The 15,471-nt window shown below is 39.9% G+C and overlaps 1 protein-coding gene across 1 annotated transcript in view; it reads right to left on the reverse strand.

Annotated features, from left to right (window-relative positions):
- Nucleotides 1–373: 373 nt before the first annotated feature.
- The window catches only part of LOC137644038 (protein O-linked-mannose beta-1,2-N-acetylglucosaminyltransferase 1-like), a 36,793-nt gene continuing 21,695 nt past the window's right edge, over nucleotides 374–15,471 (reverse strand). The window contains exons 9-10 of the mRNA XM_068376935.1: nucleotides 1,197–1,306; nucleotides 374–544 (exon numbers count right to left, since the gene is read on the reverse strand). Coding sequence (XP_068233036.1) covers nucleotides 388–544; nucleotides 1,197–1,306 — 267 coding nt within the window. The 3' untranslated portion in view covers nucleotides 374–387. The remainder of the gene's footprint in view (nucleotides 545–1,196; nucleotides 1,307–15,471) is intronic.

A 15,471-nucleotide genomic window follows, 5' to 3' on the forward strand; every position in this document is an offset into this window, starting at 1 on the left:
GGAAAAATGCCTCATATTAATGAGTGTGAAATAGAGGGAGGATTTCTGCCTACCAATGAGGCTTATTTCGCCACCTAGTGTACTTACAGTCGTCTCTTCATACTGAAGCATGAGCCTGTCTAAAGGACTTGTTTGGAAAAATTTCATAGTTTACTGGTTATCTATACAGTTTAGTCAAGTAATGAGAAGGATTGTGGTAATCTATTTGTAAATACAAAATTTCACTTGGATTCTTATTATACATTATATTTTTCATAGGCATATAGAATTTTTGGAGGGAATGGGTTATACTTTATTTCATTCTATTAACATCTTCATAGTTTGTGTGGAGATATCTCATCCTTATGCACTGCTTTTCAAAGTCTTTGGGAAATTATCTTCGAATTTTTATGAGGGTGGATTGTTTGCAAAGCTGAATATAAGATTTTCATCTCCAGAGTAGTGGGAACTGAAGGTTATTTGTTCGTCATTTAAATCATCCATCATCTTGTTCATGTCATCATCGTTAGCTTGTACAACAGTATAGCCTGTCTTGTAATATTTGCTGCAAAATGAAGGCTGTATACATTAGGTTACATAATTACAAGCTGCTAAAAGATTAGCATTAGGTAAATGCTATTGGGCTGCTGAGAAACTTAATGAATTAGTTAGAATTTGTAACACCAAGGTATCAGTAATCTTGATTCCTCTAGAAATAAGAACTGTGTTGCATTAATGAAGTATCTTGATATTACACTCCAGAATAGCTAAGTAAGTGATTGATATCTTCAAATTCCCTTTGTCTAGATCTTTGTTGGGAGAATCAATGTTTCGCTTTCAAGAGTTTTACTTGATTTTAAAGGATAAAATTATATAGAAAAACAGTAGATGAAGCCACTGGCAAAGAACATTATTGCACTCTGGGATAAGTTTTAAATAATCTAAAAGCATAACGAGGTAGATTTATGAGGAAAAGGTTCTTGCAATTCTTTATCTATTTAAAGCTGTATCCAAAGTCAGAATTTGTCAACTAATGGGATATATGTACATGTTTAACATTAAACTGGGAACTATCAAATTTGAGTTGGCTCTAATGAGATGAAAACATGCTGACTTATCTTTAAAGGATGAATGAATTATATTTTTGGTGATTTAGACTGAGGCTAGGGAAAATTTGATTATCATTCTTGCTAGATACTTGTTTCATTGGAACTTACCTGTATTTTGAAAAGGGGAAACCAACAATGAGCAAAGTAGCATTGTAGTAAGGAAACCGCCACAAACCGTGGTGGTGGTCACGAGTATCCAGATTCCATACTCTCAGAGCCTGGAGAATCATCAGTGGTGTGATTACTTTTAATTATTGAAAGAAAAATTTTACACTTATTTTCATTCATTTGCAATTTTATGAGTCGGTATCAAAGTGAAGTTTAGAATGGTATTATACTTATGGATGTTGGCAATTCTATAAGATATATACATTTTACCTTAGTAAAGAAATAATTGATACTAGGAAACCTATAAGCCGTATAAAGGATAAGATTCTATGAAAAGTGCAACAAAAAATTCTTAAATAAGTTAGCCATAATGAGGACTGCTAGACTAGATGGACCATATGGATTCATCAAAATTAAGAAAAATGTTTGACGGTTAGAAAATTTTTGGAATTCAAAGTAACAGCATATGGCAAAAGTGTAAGTCGGTAAAAAATTTGAAAATCTTGATATAAATGAAGGTAAGAGAATGCTGTACAGAAAAGTCACAAACCCAGGGCTGTGACTCTGTGGCTTCAGTGTGTGTGAAAGATACAAGAAGATAGATGCGGGTACTTTCGTCAGAACACACAGCCAATACTATTCAAGCAAAATCATTTTGCCTTATAATGGAATTTTGCTATCACATACGTGAATTGGGGCAAGAAAGCTGCATCATTGCCAATAAAAAAAAAAAAAGTTTACTAGGACACCAAAATTTAAGGGAAAATCTAAAATATTGTTAATTGCATGTAATTTCTGAATAAATTATAGGTTCTATGAAAATCTAAGTTGAAAGCAGAATATTGGGAATATAAGGTAGAACCTCAGAAATTGAATGCATCTAAATTCAAACAAAACGGTGTTTGAACGGTATCTATGAATATGTTTTGCCCAAGAAACCAAATGATAATTCAGGTCTAATGGGAAATTGCAACTATGTAGAACTTATATGGCTGAGATATGTATAGCCAGAGATTTTGGAGCATGGTACGATCAGTTTGTTGCCACTCAGGCCTAGTACACATCACTGATTACTGTTTTGCTTATACTGTATTCCTTTGTGTATTTTCTGTAAATTTATATACTAAGGTCGTGTCTGATCCATACAAGGAGTATGGTATACCAAAATCTTGTTTGCATCTTACTAAAAAATAAAGGCCCTCAAGGACATGTAGCCAAAGTAGTAACAGCAAGGAAGATGATGGATTATTATTAATTTGAAATGAAGCACAAACGAGCTTGTGATAGCATTTCCAAGGCCAGCTGAGGTTAGTTTGATAAATTTAGAAAATCTGATCGTCAAATATATCTTGGGAGAGAGCATCGGTTCTAACAAATAAGCACCCAAAACTTGTATTGGGAAATGTTACAGAAGGAAACTCTTTTGTTTAGCTAACCCTAAAATTTACCCTTCCTTAGTATTATTATTATTATTATTATTATTATTATTATTATTATTATTATTATTACTAGCTAAACTACAACCCTTGATGGAAAAACGGGATGCTATAAGCTTAAGGGCTCACACAGGGAAACATAGCCCAGTGAGAAATAAAACAAGGAAATAAATAAACTACAAGAAAAGTAATGAACAATTAGAATAAGATAATCTAAGAACAGTAACAACGTCAAAATAGATAATTCATTTATAAACTATATAAACTTAAAAAAAGAAAAAAAAAACAGGAGGAAGAGAAATAAGATAGCATAGCGTGCCCAAGTGTACCCTAAAGCAAGAGTACTCTACCTCAAGACAGTTGAAGACCATGGTACAGAAGCTATGGCACTATAGTTGCTTACCATAATTAGTCTCTTTTGCACTTATCAAGAGAAAAGTAACCACTGAATAATTGAAGTGCAGTAGTTAACCCTTTGAGTGAAGAAGAATTGTTTGGTAATGTTAGTGTTGTCAGATGTATGGCGACAAAAGAGAATGTGGAAAGAACAGGCCAGACTATTCGGTGTATGTGTAGGCAAAAGAAAAAAAAATGAGCCGTAACCAGAGAGAGGGATCCAATGTAGTACTTTCTGACCATCTTACTACCAACAAATAGATAAACCTTATTTCCAGAATTCTTTTATATTTTTTGTTATGTCGTAAAAGACACTAGAAATCCTCGGAGGAGCGTTATTCTATTATATTTTTCTAATAAGAATAGGCCTACCATGTTTAAAAAGTAATATTGCAACGTTTTGTTTAGTTATTTTTATTAGGGTTTTTATGTGTTTGACAGAATTTAGAATATATCTTCTCTCCATTATATAGCAAAATATAAGATAGTCTGCCATTTTCAAAGTCAAATGATCGTATTTTATTTTATTTTAATAAATGCACTTTAGGGACGTATCTTTTCTAATATTTTAACAGCATACTTTTATATTTTCCGATACATTTTTCAATGAATATTCATTATTTTTCAAATGTATTTCAGCACCGAGGCAATGCAATGTTCATTCTTGATGATGATTGATTGTCCTGGCAATGTTACAAGTTTTCCCTATATAGCCTAAACTAGTCAAGTCTTAGTAGGAGTAACGAGTCTGAAGTCATCAGTTAGGCTTAAGTAATTGTACATATATATATATATATATATATATATATATATATATTATATATATATATATACAGTATATATATATATATATATATATATATATATATATATATATATATATATGTGTGTGTGTGTGTGTGTGTGTGTGTGTGTATCAACATCATCATCTCCTACGTCTGTTGACACAAAGATTTCTCCAGCCGTCTTTATTTTGAGATTTTAAATCAATACTTCTCCATTCATCACGACCTACTTCACACTTCATAGTCCTCGGCCATGTAGACCTCTGTCTTCCAACTCTTCTAGTGCCTTGTGGAGCCCTGTTGAAAGTTTTCTATTCTGATCTCTCTTGGGTAGTGCGAAGAGCTTGTCCAAACTATCTCCATCTACCACTCACCGTGATCTCATCCACATACTGTATTGTGCGGCACTCGAGTAATCTCTCTTATAGTTTCATTTCTAGTCCTCTCCAGCCATTTAACTCCTAATAATCTTCTTAGGGCTTTGTTCTCAAATCTACAAAATCTGTTGGATATTGTTTCATTATCATACCACGACTCATGCTTAACACCCATCTCACTAAACTGGCATATAGCCTGATTTTTCAGGCGATTTGATTTCTAAATTTTACTTAACTTAGCCATTGTCTGATTTAACAATGGCTATAGTTTCTGTTAATATATATATATATATATATATATATATATATACATATATGTATATACATATATATATATATATATATATATATATATACAAACATATATATATATATATATATATATATATATATATATATATATATATATATATATATATGTAAATATCACCCACGAAATGCATTTAATACCGAATTCTATCTTGGGAATACATATCCACTTGGAATTCATTTTATGGTAACAGCTTCTGGCCGGGTGGTGATTCGAACCACCACCTGTACGGCTTGAAACTATGCTGGCAGGGACCCTACCGACTCAGCTATCTTGATAGCTGAGTCGGTAGGGTCCCTGCCAGCATAGTTTCAAGCCGTACAGGTGGTAGTTCGAATCACCACCCGGCCAGAAGCTGTTACCATAAAATGAATTCCAAGTGGATATGTATTCCCAAGATAGAATTCGGTATTAAATGCATTTCGTGGGTGATATTTACATTAATTAAAATCACGTGTGCTTGTGATATATGTTCATATATATATATATATATATATATATATATATATATATATATATATATATATATATATAGTTTTCTCTAGCATACCAGAAACTAAAGCCGTTAGCCTATGTTAATTACAAACCATTTGTAAATATATATATATATATATATATATATATATATATATATATATATATATATATATATTTATATATATATATATATATATATATATATATATATATATATATATACATATGTTGTGTGAAATTGGGGTCACTAGCAAGATCTTCAAAGTGACAGTAATTTAGTGTGGTGTTCCTGCTCTTTGTTAAGTGTATTCATGATGACGGCAACAGATGCACAAAATCTTATTGAAATTAATTATGTCAGAAAAAAATGCATAGAAGGGCAACATTTCAGACAGTTTGTTAAAGAACAATAAGTCAGTTCATGAAGAAGGTCAGAAAGCCAGGCAGAGAGATATTGTAGTATTGAGATTTTTCCAAGATAATGCACGACAGGAAACTGGAAGAGAGGCCAAGAGATAGAGATAAGATATTCAAAGAAAAAGAGCGTAGGCTACATGTTTTAAGTGTTAAGACTCGAGGTAATGAATGGTAGTGGAAATACTTTGGGACAGGTCAGCAGCACTCATAACCCTGTAACTACTGCAAAATCAACGTTACCTAGAATCTATTAGATCTTTGGTGGTATGGGCACTTTTATCGAGAGGTTTTGTAGGTTTGCAAAAAGGCATAATTGGCTTAAAGGCGAGTGGGCTAAGTGTCTCATTCCATTGCAGACAGATAAAAGGATCCAGGTCTGGTTTAGTATGCCATCAAATGAAGTTTGAACAGTGACATCTTGATGAAAATACATTTGAAGAAACAGGAAGCGACAAGAGGAGGATTGTGGAAGAAATTATGAAACTAAGTTAGAACAAGGTGAGATTGCATACTATTTGTAGTAAGGGTACGTAGCTATTTCAGTAGATGACTTGAAATGACCAAATGCAAAAATAAGTTTAGTGATTTAGCTGCTTTCCTCATGAGAGAAAAGTTTGTTAATGCTGAGATGGCTCCATTCTTGTGGAAATGCGAGAGGCCGAAGCTTGCAGAGCATCACTTGGAAGCTAATACAATAAGCAAAATACATTGTTAAAGACCAATGAAGAAGTCTCTTGATCTTAACCTGAGACCAGTGGACTACAATACATCCCAATGGAAGCAGACTGACAAGGGTGAAGGTAAATACTTTATATATCACAGGCAAGGACATTTAGTAAAGGACTGTATACAAATAGAAAATAGGGATTGGTGGAAGTTGAAGCAAAAAGCAGCTAGTGGTATGGCAGTAGGAGTAATGAGGGATGAAAACACTAACATCGTCATATAAAATGTCGACACAGTTACGTTGGAAGACTACATTGAAGATGGGAAGGAGAAGCTAACAGATGGAGCTGAACTACGTGACATTAATTCACCAGTTAGGGAAGGTTTTCACTACTACGAGACATCAGTTAAATTAGTGCAGTTGTATGAGGGAGGTTGTTAAGTAATGACTTAATGACAGATAGTTAATGGACACTGACTAACAGGTATATCAGCAGATATCCAGACATTAGAATTAAGTGAATAAATATTATTATAGAAGAGAAATGTTTGTGATGCTCCTATATAATCCTATTTATGATTTTATTCTTGGAAATATTCCTGGTATTAAGGATCCTGAGAAAATGGTTAGAGCTGAGGTAAAGAGGCTAAAGAAAACAAGGAACAGGTAACCATATGGATGAGTCAGTCAAGATCGAGTGCTGATAATGAGACGGCAGCAGTTATGCCCAGAGCCTAAATATAGCAAGAGAAACACTGCTTGGAGTCATTGGAAGTAGCTTCAGGCAATTTGGAGTTAGGAGAAGAGTAGTCAAAATAAGCATAGCAGAAAGATCACAGTGTCATCAAGCAGTGGAAGAGGCCCCAGATCCTTCATGAAGGGTAAAGTAACTTGTAAATTAATAGAAGTTTATGCTTTGCTATATCATATTTCTCAGGTCTGCCAATGCCAAGTGATGAAGTTAGCCCATGAATCATTGTTGACAGTCATCTAGGAGAACTTTTTTCCGAGGTAATTTAAAATCACCTCTGTTTTGTAGTTACCGCATTATTATTATTATTATTATTATTATTATCATTATTATTATTATTATTATTATTATTATTACTTGCCAAGCTACAACCCTAGGTGGAAAAGCAGGGTGCTATAAGCCCAAGGACTCCAACAGGGAAAATAGCCTAGTGAGGAAAGGAAACAAGGAAAAACTACAAGAGAAGAAGAATAATAATATTAAAATAAATCTCATATATAGAATATAAAAACTTGAAAATAACGAGAGGAAGAGAAATAAGATAGAATGGTGTGCATGAGTGTACCCTGAAGCAAGAGATCTCTAACCCAAGACAGTGGAAGACCATGGTACAGAGGCTATGGTACTACCCAAGACTAGAGAATAATGGTTTGATTTTGGAGTGTCCTTCTCCTAGAAGAGTTGTTTACCATAGTCAGAGTCTCTTCTACCCTTACCAAGAGGAAAGTAGCCACTGAACATTTACAGTGCAGTATCCCTTTTGATTAAGAAGAATTTTTTGGTGTTTTCAGGTGTATGAGGACAGAGAAGAATATGTAAAGAATAGGCAAGACTATTAGGGGTGTGAAGGCAAAGGGAAAATGAACCGTAACCAGAGAGAAGGATCCAATGTAGTACTGTCTGGGCAGTCAAAGGACCCCATAACTCTCTAGCGGTAGTATCTCTGAAAGAACCTTGTTAATTTTCTTTACAGTCAAGGGTTTATTGACAAAGCAAGGAGAAAGGTGCCTTCCAGAACAATGGGGGCAACTGTGATCAGAGTATGTACAAAATCTTTGTCTCGAAGACTTAAGCCTTAAAATGAGCATGAGCCATCGGACAAGGACATTGTAAGCATAGTCCATTTCATGGACGTGGATGCCGGTTATGATGATATTGAGGAGTTAGTGGAGTACCATAGCACAGAGCTCCTTACGAAGAATTCCAAGTCTTATAAAAAGGGCCAGCTACGAAAGTATTCTCAGAGGAAGGGAGAAGGAATGCTGCTACAAGTTCAGAGTTTAGGGGAATGATTGAAAAAATGGAGGTAAATTGCAGAATTTTGCTGAAATGCGTCACCCAGATAAGGCCAAACTGTGTGGTTATTATTTTCAATGATAATGCTACAAGTCATTCTGAAATCTTCATGAAATGCAAAGAAAACCAAACATATATGGACAGGATTTTATTGAGATAGAGGTCTAGTGCTCCTCAAACGTCAGCAGAATGATGTTTCCTTTCTAAACGATACATCTCGCCACCTTCAATTCAAGCCATGAACTCTCCTTACTGCAGGTAAGGTGAAATATGATAATTTTGTGCTTTATGATTTTATGCATGTAAGTACTTAATTCTTGCAAAAAATCTTTAAAATCTGCGATTATCTTATGTTCTGGAATGAATTAATCCCATTTACCTTATTTCTTAATGGAATAATTCAATTAACTATTATACAAATCGGTGGTTGAATGATCTTTTAGGTATTATTAAAGTTTCAACCAAATTCGTGTATCTATTTTTTTATTTGTTATATATTTTTAGATGATTCATACGTAAAAATTACTCGAATTTTCCGCAAATTAAGGATTACGGAGCTATTTGCCGATGAAAACTGTTCCTATCTGTTATCCCAAATAACGGATTTTGAGCGAAGCGAAAAATCTATTTTTGGGTGAGATAGCCATGTCGTCCTGATGGAAGTTCCTATAGGGTAGCTTCCTAGGGTATATTACAACTACGGCGATATTCCCAGAGAATTTACCTTAAGGTACCAGAATTCTAACTCCTGGAGCGAGTATCCCTCGTGAAAGGGATATCGCGACATATCAGAGGACGTATTCTAGACACGTCACATGGCAATCTACGACCTGAACAGAGATTCGTCTCGTAGGAGGGAGATTGACGAGATACGAATTCGGGAAAGAAAAAGGGGAGCCGCTCCCAAGGCTTCCCTATCCCCCGATTCGTATGCGTGCCTGGCGCCAATCCTGGCGCCATCTGTATTCCTTGTAGCGTACACGAGGTGCTACAGATACTGTATGTAGGGAGGGGTCCTACAGCCCTTTCTTAGAAAGGCAAGGGCGGGTCCATCAGGACGACATGGCTATCTCACCCAAAAATAGATTTTTCGCTTCGCTCAAAATCCGTTTTTTGGGCTCAAGCCATGTCGTCCTGATGGAAGTGTACCAGAGCATTACTGTATCTGTGGATTCTCAGAACGTGCCGTACTCCCCGGAGGTAATTTTTTCCCGGTCGACTAGACCTAGAGACCTAAGATGTTACCGTTATACATCTTTTCAACTAACTATAAACTATGTTAGAGCTTCCTGCCCCCTACAGGGAAGAGTCCTACTAGACTCTGGAAAAGTCTCGAAGAGTACATATATCTATGTACGAATACCAGGCAAGCTAATATAGTGGTCTCGCCCTATATTAAGTAAAGCATAGTTTGTAAAGGACCACTGCGTCAATATGAAATATCGACCAGTTTTCCGCACAATACTTGTATTGGACAAAGGTTTTATATCCGCATAGGAGGAAAACCAATGCAACATAGCTTGCATAAAGGAACAATTCTATTAGAATTATCCCAGATAAGGTACATAGAATGAATGCTCAATTATACCAGTAAATTGACACAGGTGAAGGAGACGCAAGGTTCTCAAGAACCAGATTATTGACAGGCAATAAATAGACAGGTTAACCACAATTACATATATATATATATATATATATATATATATATATATATATATATATATATATATATATATACAAGAAGAGGATAACCCAAAACTTTAAGCATAAGTATGATAGTAAACAGGGCTTGTTTGTCTGAAAGAAAAACATTAGATGCCACTTTTAAGATACCGAGGTATCAAAGTCATAAAAGCCTGTATTACAAATCAATGACATTAGCGTTAGAAACGCTCGGCACACATGTCTGCACTTATGCTAGGTTCACCTTCGGAAATGGAACAGTCTGGATGGGCAACACAGTGCCCTCACTTAGTTTGTAGTACAGTATGTAACTACACACTCACCCTGGAATTAATCGTCCCAATTAAGACCACTGTTCCTCGCAGAGTTAAACAGTAGGGTTAACACCGCGACCCACTGCTACCACAGATCTCTTTTAGTTCCTCTACTTGCTTCGCATAGTGGCGAAAGAACACTCTGGAAGACTTCCAGCCAGTGTATGAACGGAGATGTTCAAAATCCATGCAATTAAAGAAATTTAAGAATGAGGCAACTTTCCTCGGATCGTGACCTGCGGGTGTATTGTCAGGATCCGCTCTGCGAATAAAATATGTGATTTTTGCTCTGAGTTGATTCAGAGATAAATTTGAGCCTGATGTTTCTCCCCTGAATAGTTGACCACCCTTGAAGTCTGAAGTTCTATGAAGATAGACCTTTAGGCATTCTACTGGACATAGAGATGCATCTTCTTTCAGAGGGCAGATTCTCCCGGGACCCCACCTGTTGGTGGGTAACTCATTCTTGGCGAGAAACGTAGGATCCGGAAACAGGTTCAGTTCTTCCCCATCCAGGAACTGAACACGACCTGCCTCTCTCGAGAGGCTACAATTTCACTAACCCTGGCCCCGGACGCGAGTGCAAATTAGGAAAATAACTTTTTGTGTCAAATCCTTTAACGCACATTCTTCATTGCTCAACAGAGAAGCGAAATGAAGAACTTGTCTAAAGACCATGAAATGGGCTTTGGAGGTGCTGAAGGTCTGAGCCTAGCACAGGCTTTCGGGACTTTATTAAAGATCTCGTTACCTAGGTCGACCTGGAAGGCATATAGAATGGGTCTTGTCAAAGCAGACTTACACGCTGAAATCGTGTTCGCTGCCAACCCTTGACCATGGAGGTGGGGAAAAAAGATAAGCAGAAGTCTGTCAAGATCTCCTGCGGAATCTTCGCCTTGACAAAAGGCCACCCATTTTCTCCAAGATGACTCATATTGCCTTCTAGTAGATTTGCATTTATATTCCTCAATGAAGTCTATACTGGCTTTCGAAATCCCGAAACGCTTTCTCACCGCTAGGGAGAGAAAATCATGAACTGCAGGGTCCGGGTTTTCTGTAATGAAGCGCAGACAGTTGACTTCTGGACTCGCTGGGTCAGAACTGGATCTGGTAGTGGTACAAACTTCAGCTACAGTTCCAATGCCAGGAGGAACCACACGCTGTTCGGCCACTTGTGGGCCACTATTGCCGCTACCCTTTGAAGGATCTCAGTTTGTTGAGGACCCTCAACAGAAGGTTGTGAGGAGGGAACAGATAAATCTTGGACCATCTGTTCCAGTCGAGGGACATCGCGTCCACTGCTTCCGCTAAGGGGTCCTCGTACGGGGCACGTACAGGGGCAACTTCTTGTTGTCTTTCGTCGCAAAGAGGTCTATCTGCAGTTCTGGGACTGATTCAGAATGAAGGAGAATGATCCTGCGTCTAAGGACCATTCCGACTCTATCGGTGTGAACCTGGATAGAGCGTCTGCTGTCACATTGCGGACTCCTTGAAGGTGAACTGCCGACAGGTACCACTTCTTCTTTTCCGCCAATCGGAAGACGGCCAACATCACCTGGTTGAGAGGTGGTGACCTCGATCCTTGTCAATTCAAGTATCTTACAACTACCTCGCTGTCTATTACCACTTTATGTGGAACGAATGACGCGGGGATACTTTCTTTAAGGTAAGGAGCACTGCCCTAGCTTCTAGAAAGTTTTATGAGAAAGGTCTTGAATAGCCTGGACCAAGTCCCCTGGACTTTTTTCCGATGAGAGTGACCTCCCCATCCCTCCTTTGAGGCGTCTGAGTGAATCGTCACCGACGGGGGAGGTGGCTGAAGAAGAACCTGACTTCTTTAGATGTCTGGCTTGGGACCAAGGCCTGAGAAGAGTACTTAGCCGAAGCGGCTGGTCTTCTCAGATCTCTTCACGCGTTTGATGCATAACTTCTCCAAACTCCGATTGCATCCTTTAGCTGTGCTCTTAGCACTGGGTCTGTCACCGAAGCAAACTGGAGAGAGCGCAGTACTCTCTCCTGCTCGTGTCTTGATATCCTTTCGGAATCTTGAAGTCTCTTGACAGAACCCGCTATCTCCTTCCTTTTCTTCGCTGGGGTGGAGAAACGGTGTGACAAAAGGTCCCAGTGGATCTTAGCCACTGGAACTTTTGAGATGGAGAAAGTCGAGACTTTTTCTGTTGATCTTGAAGCCTAGGTACTCTAGGAACTGGATCACTGACTGGAAGCCTGCAAGCATTCTGTCTCGGATGCTGCCCACACCAACCAGTCGTCCAGGTAGGCTACTACCTGAATTCCCTTTAGGCGAAATTGTTTGAGAGCTACGCTCGCAAGCTTCGTAAAAATCCTTGGGGCTATGTTTAGCCCGAATGGCATGGCTCCGAAGGCGTATAGTCTTCGCTGTAGCCTGAACCCTAGGTAGGGGGAGAGTCGATGGCTAATTGGAATGTGCCAGTAGGCATCTGACAAGTCTATAGAGACGGAATATGCCCTCTTGGGCAGTAAGGTCCTTATGTGTTGCAGTGTTAGCATTTTGAATTTGCAATTCACTATGAACTTGTTAAGTGGCGACAAGTCCAGAATGACTCTGAGCTTTTCCGAGTCTTTCTTGGGAACACAAAACAGCCTCCCTTAGAAATTGATGGGCTTCACCCTTTTTCTCCAACCGTTCTTGAACGTACTCCTCCATAACGGGGGTGGAGTGTTGGAAAAACCGAAGGTACGGGGGTGGAGTGCTGTACCAGCTCCCGCCCAATCCATTCTTGAGTAGGCTGTGGGCCCAGGGATCGAAGGTCCACCGATCCCGAAATTTCAGAAGTCTCCCTCCTACCGGTATCACCTCACTTGGACTGCCGTCCTGAGGTCTTGCCTTCCTGACCACGACCACCCCTGAATCCCCTTCCCCTTGAGGGGCGTCTAGACGAGCCTCTGGCTGCTCCTCTAGGCTTTGCTCGGAAGGAAGTAGACTGCCCTTCGAACGCTGGGGTGAATGCCGTGGACTGTGTCGACACGGCCTGGGGTACCCACTGAAAGGTGGTCGGGGTTTGTGCCACGATCTGGGGCACTGGGGGCAATGGCAATTGCAGTTGCTGTTGCTGTCTAAGAGGCTTGGCTGGCCGAGACGGTAGCCTAGTCCTCATAGTCTTCCTCTTTGGATGAGGACCCTCATCCGGGGAAGACTTTCTTTTGATAGCCAGGTCCCACTTCTGGAGAAGGTTTCTATTCTCCATGGTGGCTTTATCAAAAACTTCTTTGACCAAGTCGGTAGGGAAAAAGGTCTTTTCCCCAAATGTTGGAGGAGATTAGTTTCTTTAGCTCGTGCCTCACTGTAGCCGAGGTAAACACGAACTCCCTACAAGCTCTCCTTGCCTTGACGAAGCCATAAAGGTCCTTCGTCACTGTGGCCAGATGAGGCTTGGCCACTACCATGAACATTTCATGGACCTTGGGGTCACTTGCCATCGTCTCGAGAGTAGTCTGAAGAGACATTGAGGCAGTCAGTCTTTCTTTTGTATCGAACTCACTTCGCAAAAGAAAGTCAGACAGCTTAGGGAGGTCCTTGCCGAACTGACGTCCGGCAATATCAGCCTCCAACTTTCCCACTTAGAACGTAAGATGGACGTCCTTCCAATCTTTGTGGTCCATAGGCAGGGCCAGCGACAAGGGTTTACACTCCTCTAGGGAGGGGCAAGACTTGCCGGCCTCGATTGCTTTTAGTACAGCCAGAAACCCTTTCTGTAAAAGGGGGAAGGCTCTAGTAGGCGAGGACACAAAGGAAGGGAGCTTCCTATTCAATGCAGCTACCTTTGAGTTAGAGAAGCCCCTCTCTTTCATCGAAGATGAAAGTAGAGCTTGAGCCTTAGCATGGTCATCACTATGACCTCCTTCGGCTCTGCCTCCTCCTTTGAAGCTGGTTCCTTCCTCAGCCGGACATAACAGTCCGGATATGATGCCTTGCTGGGCCAGAATTCCACCCTCCAGGGGAACTGAGCCCAGCATATCCGAGATGACGATCTTTCCAGTCGTCATCGACATGTGCTCAGCATACCTCCATGGGTTAGCATCCGAGCACAAAGGAAGGTCTTTCACATTGAGCTTTTCTGGGGCCCATATGATTCTGCAAGGCACTGCATTCGCAGTTCCATTGCAGCCGCCTTCTCCTGATTCTCCTTCTGCATTTGTTGGATCATTCCAACAATAGAAGAGAGGGCCTGTCCCAGCTCTACTGGGAGACCAGCCGATGTAGAGGGACTTGAACTTCATCCTGGGCTTCTGCAAGGAGGTCTTCCTCCTGACACCCGTCCACATCAGATATCCTGTCATTTAGCTGGATGTCTTGCATCGCGACCGCGACTTCAGCATCCACCTGGATCTGAACTTAGGGGATCTCCTCTTGAGGCTGGGGAATCACTGCATCAGCTGATGCCTTAGGGAAGAGATACGCCCTCATCTTCTCACTTGGAAGATAAGGGCCAGAAGTGTACTTTTGGAAGCCCCTTACCCAGGTACGAAGCTTCTTCCTAGCTATTTAAATGTCTCATTAATCAGGTTAGTGCACACAGTACATACCTGAGGGTCCCAATACCGGAGATCATCCTTGGAGACAGCGTATGCTGCGTGTCTCCTACAAAACTCATGTCCGCAGAGGTTCTTGCTGCTGACATTGCAGAAAGCACTTCCCCACTTCGGAGTGTCCTTCTGTAAAGAGAAGAAATTTCCATGAGTATCAAGTGAACTATGTATCACTGGATATGCATAGTATAGCATAACAATTCAGAAATTAAAGACACACACTTGTGTTTCCCTCACAACCCATTGCTGCAGCCTTCCAGATAATAAAATCAAAATGGTTTATCTCTACTAGAGTAACCAGTGCAAAGTTTCCAGAGGAAACAGGTGGAGCTCACACCTAGGCAATGATTTTAAAATCCGGGATAATAGACAGGGAAGAACTCTGCTTCTTGTCTGAAGGCAACAGCAAAGGGCCGTGCAAGAAAACACAATAGTGTTAGAAGATACAGTGCTGTACCTAAACTTTTACTATAGTTTTCTTCTTACTGTATATGCTATACAGAAGAATACTAGTACAGTATAGGAGGATGTGTGCCGGCCTGCCTTTGCCGGCCGGCACACACCACAATTAGCTTTAAAGTATACTACTTAACAGCTATAGGGCGGCAGCCCTCTGGTTCAAATGCCTGTGCTGGCGGCAGCAGCTGCCGGCCAGCAACAGCCAGTGTTGGCCGGCAATGATTGCCGGCCAGCAACTACACAAGGTAGTACCCAGCTGCCGGCCACACTCTTGGTGACCGGCAGACAAGGACTGACATAAGCCGGCCGGCAAAGGTACAAGACCGATGCCAGCCGGC

This window comes from Palaemon carinicauda, chromosome 1 (assembly GCF_036898095.1).
Source record: "Palaemon carinicauda isolate YSFRI2023 chromosome 1, ASM3689809v2, whole genome shotgun sequence".
Taxonomy (NCBI): Eukaryota; Metazoa; Arthropoda; class Malacostraca; order Decapoda; family Palaemonidae; genus Palaemon; species Palaemon carinicauda.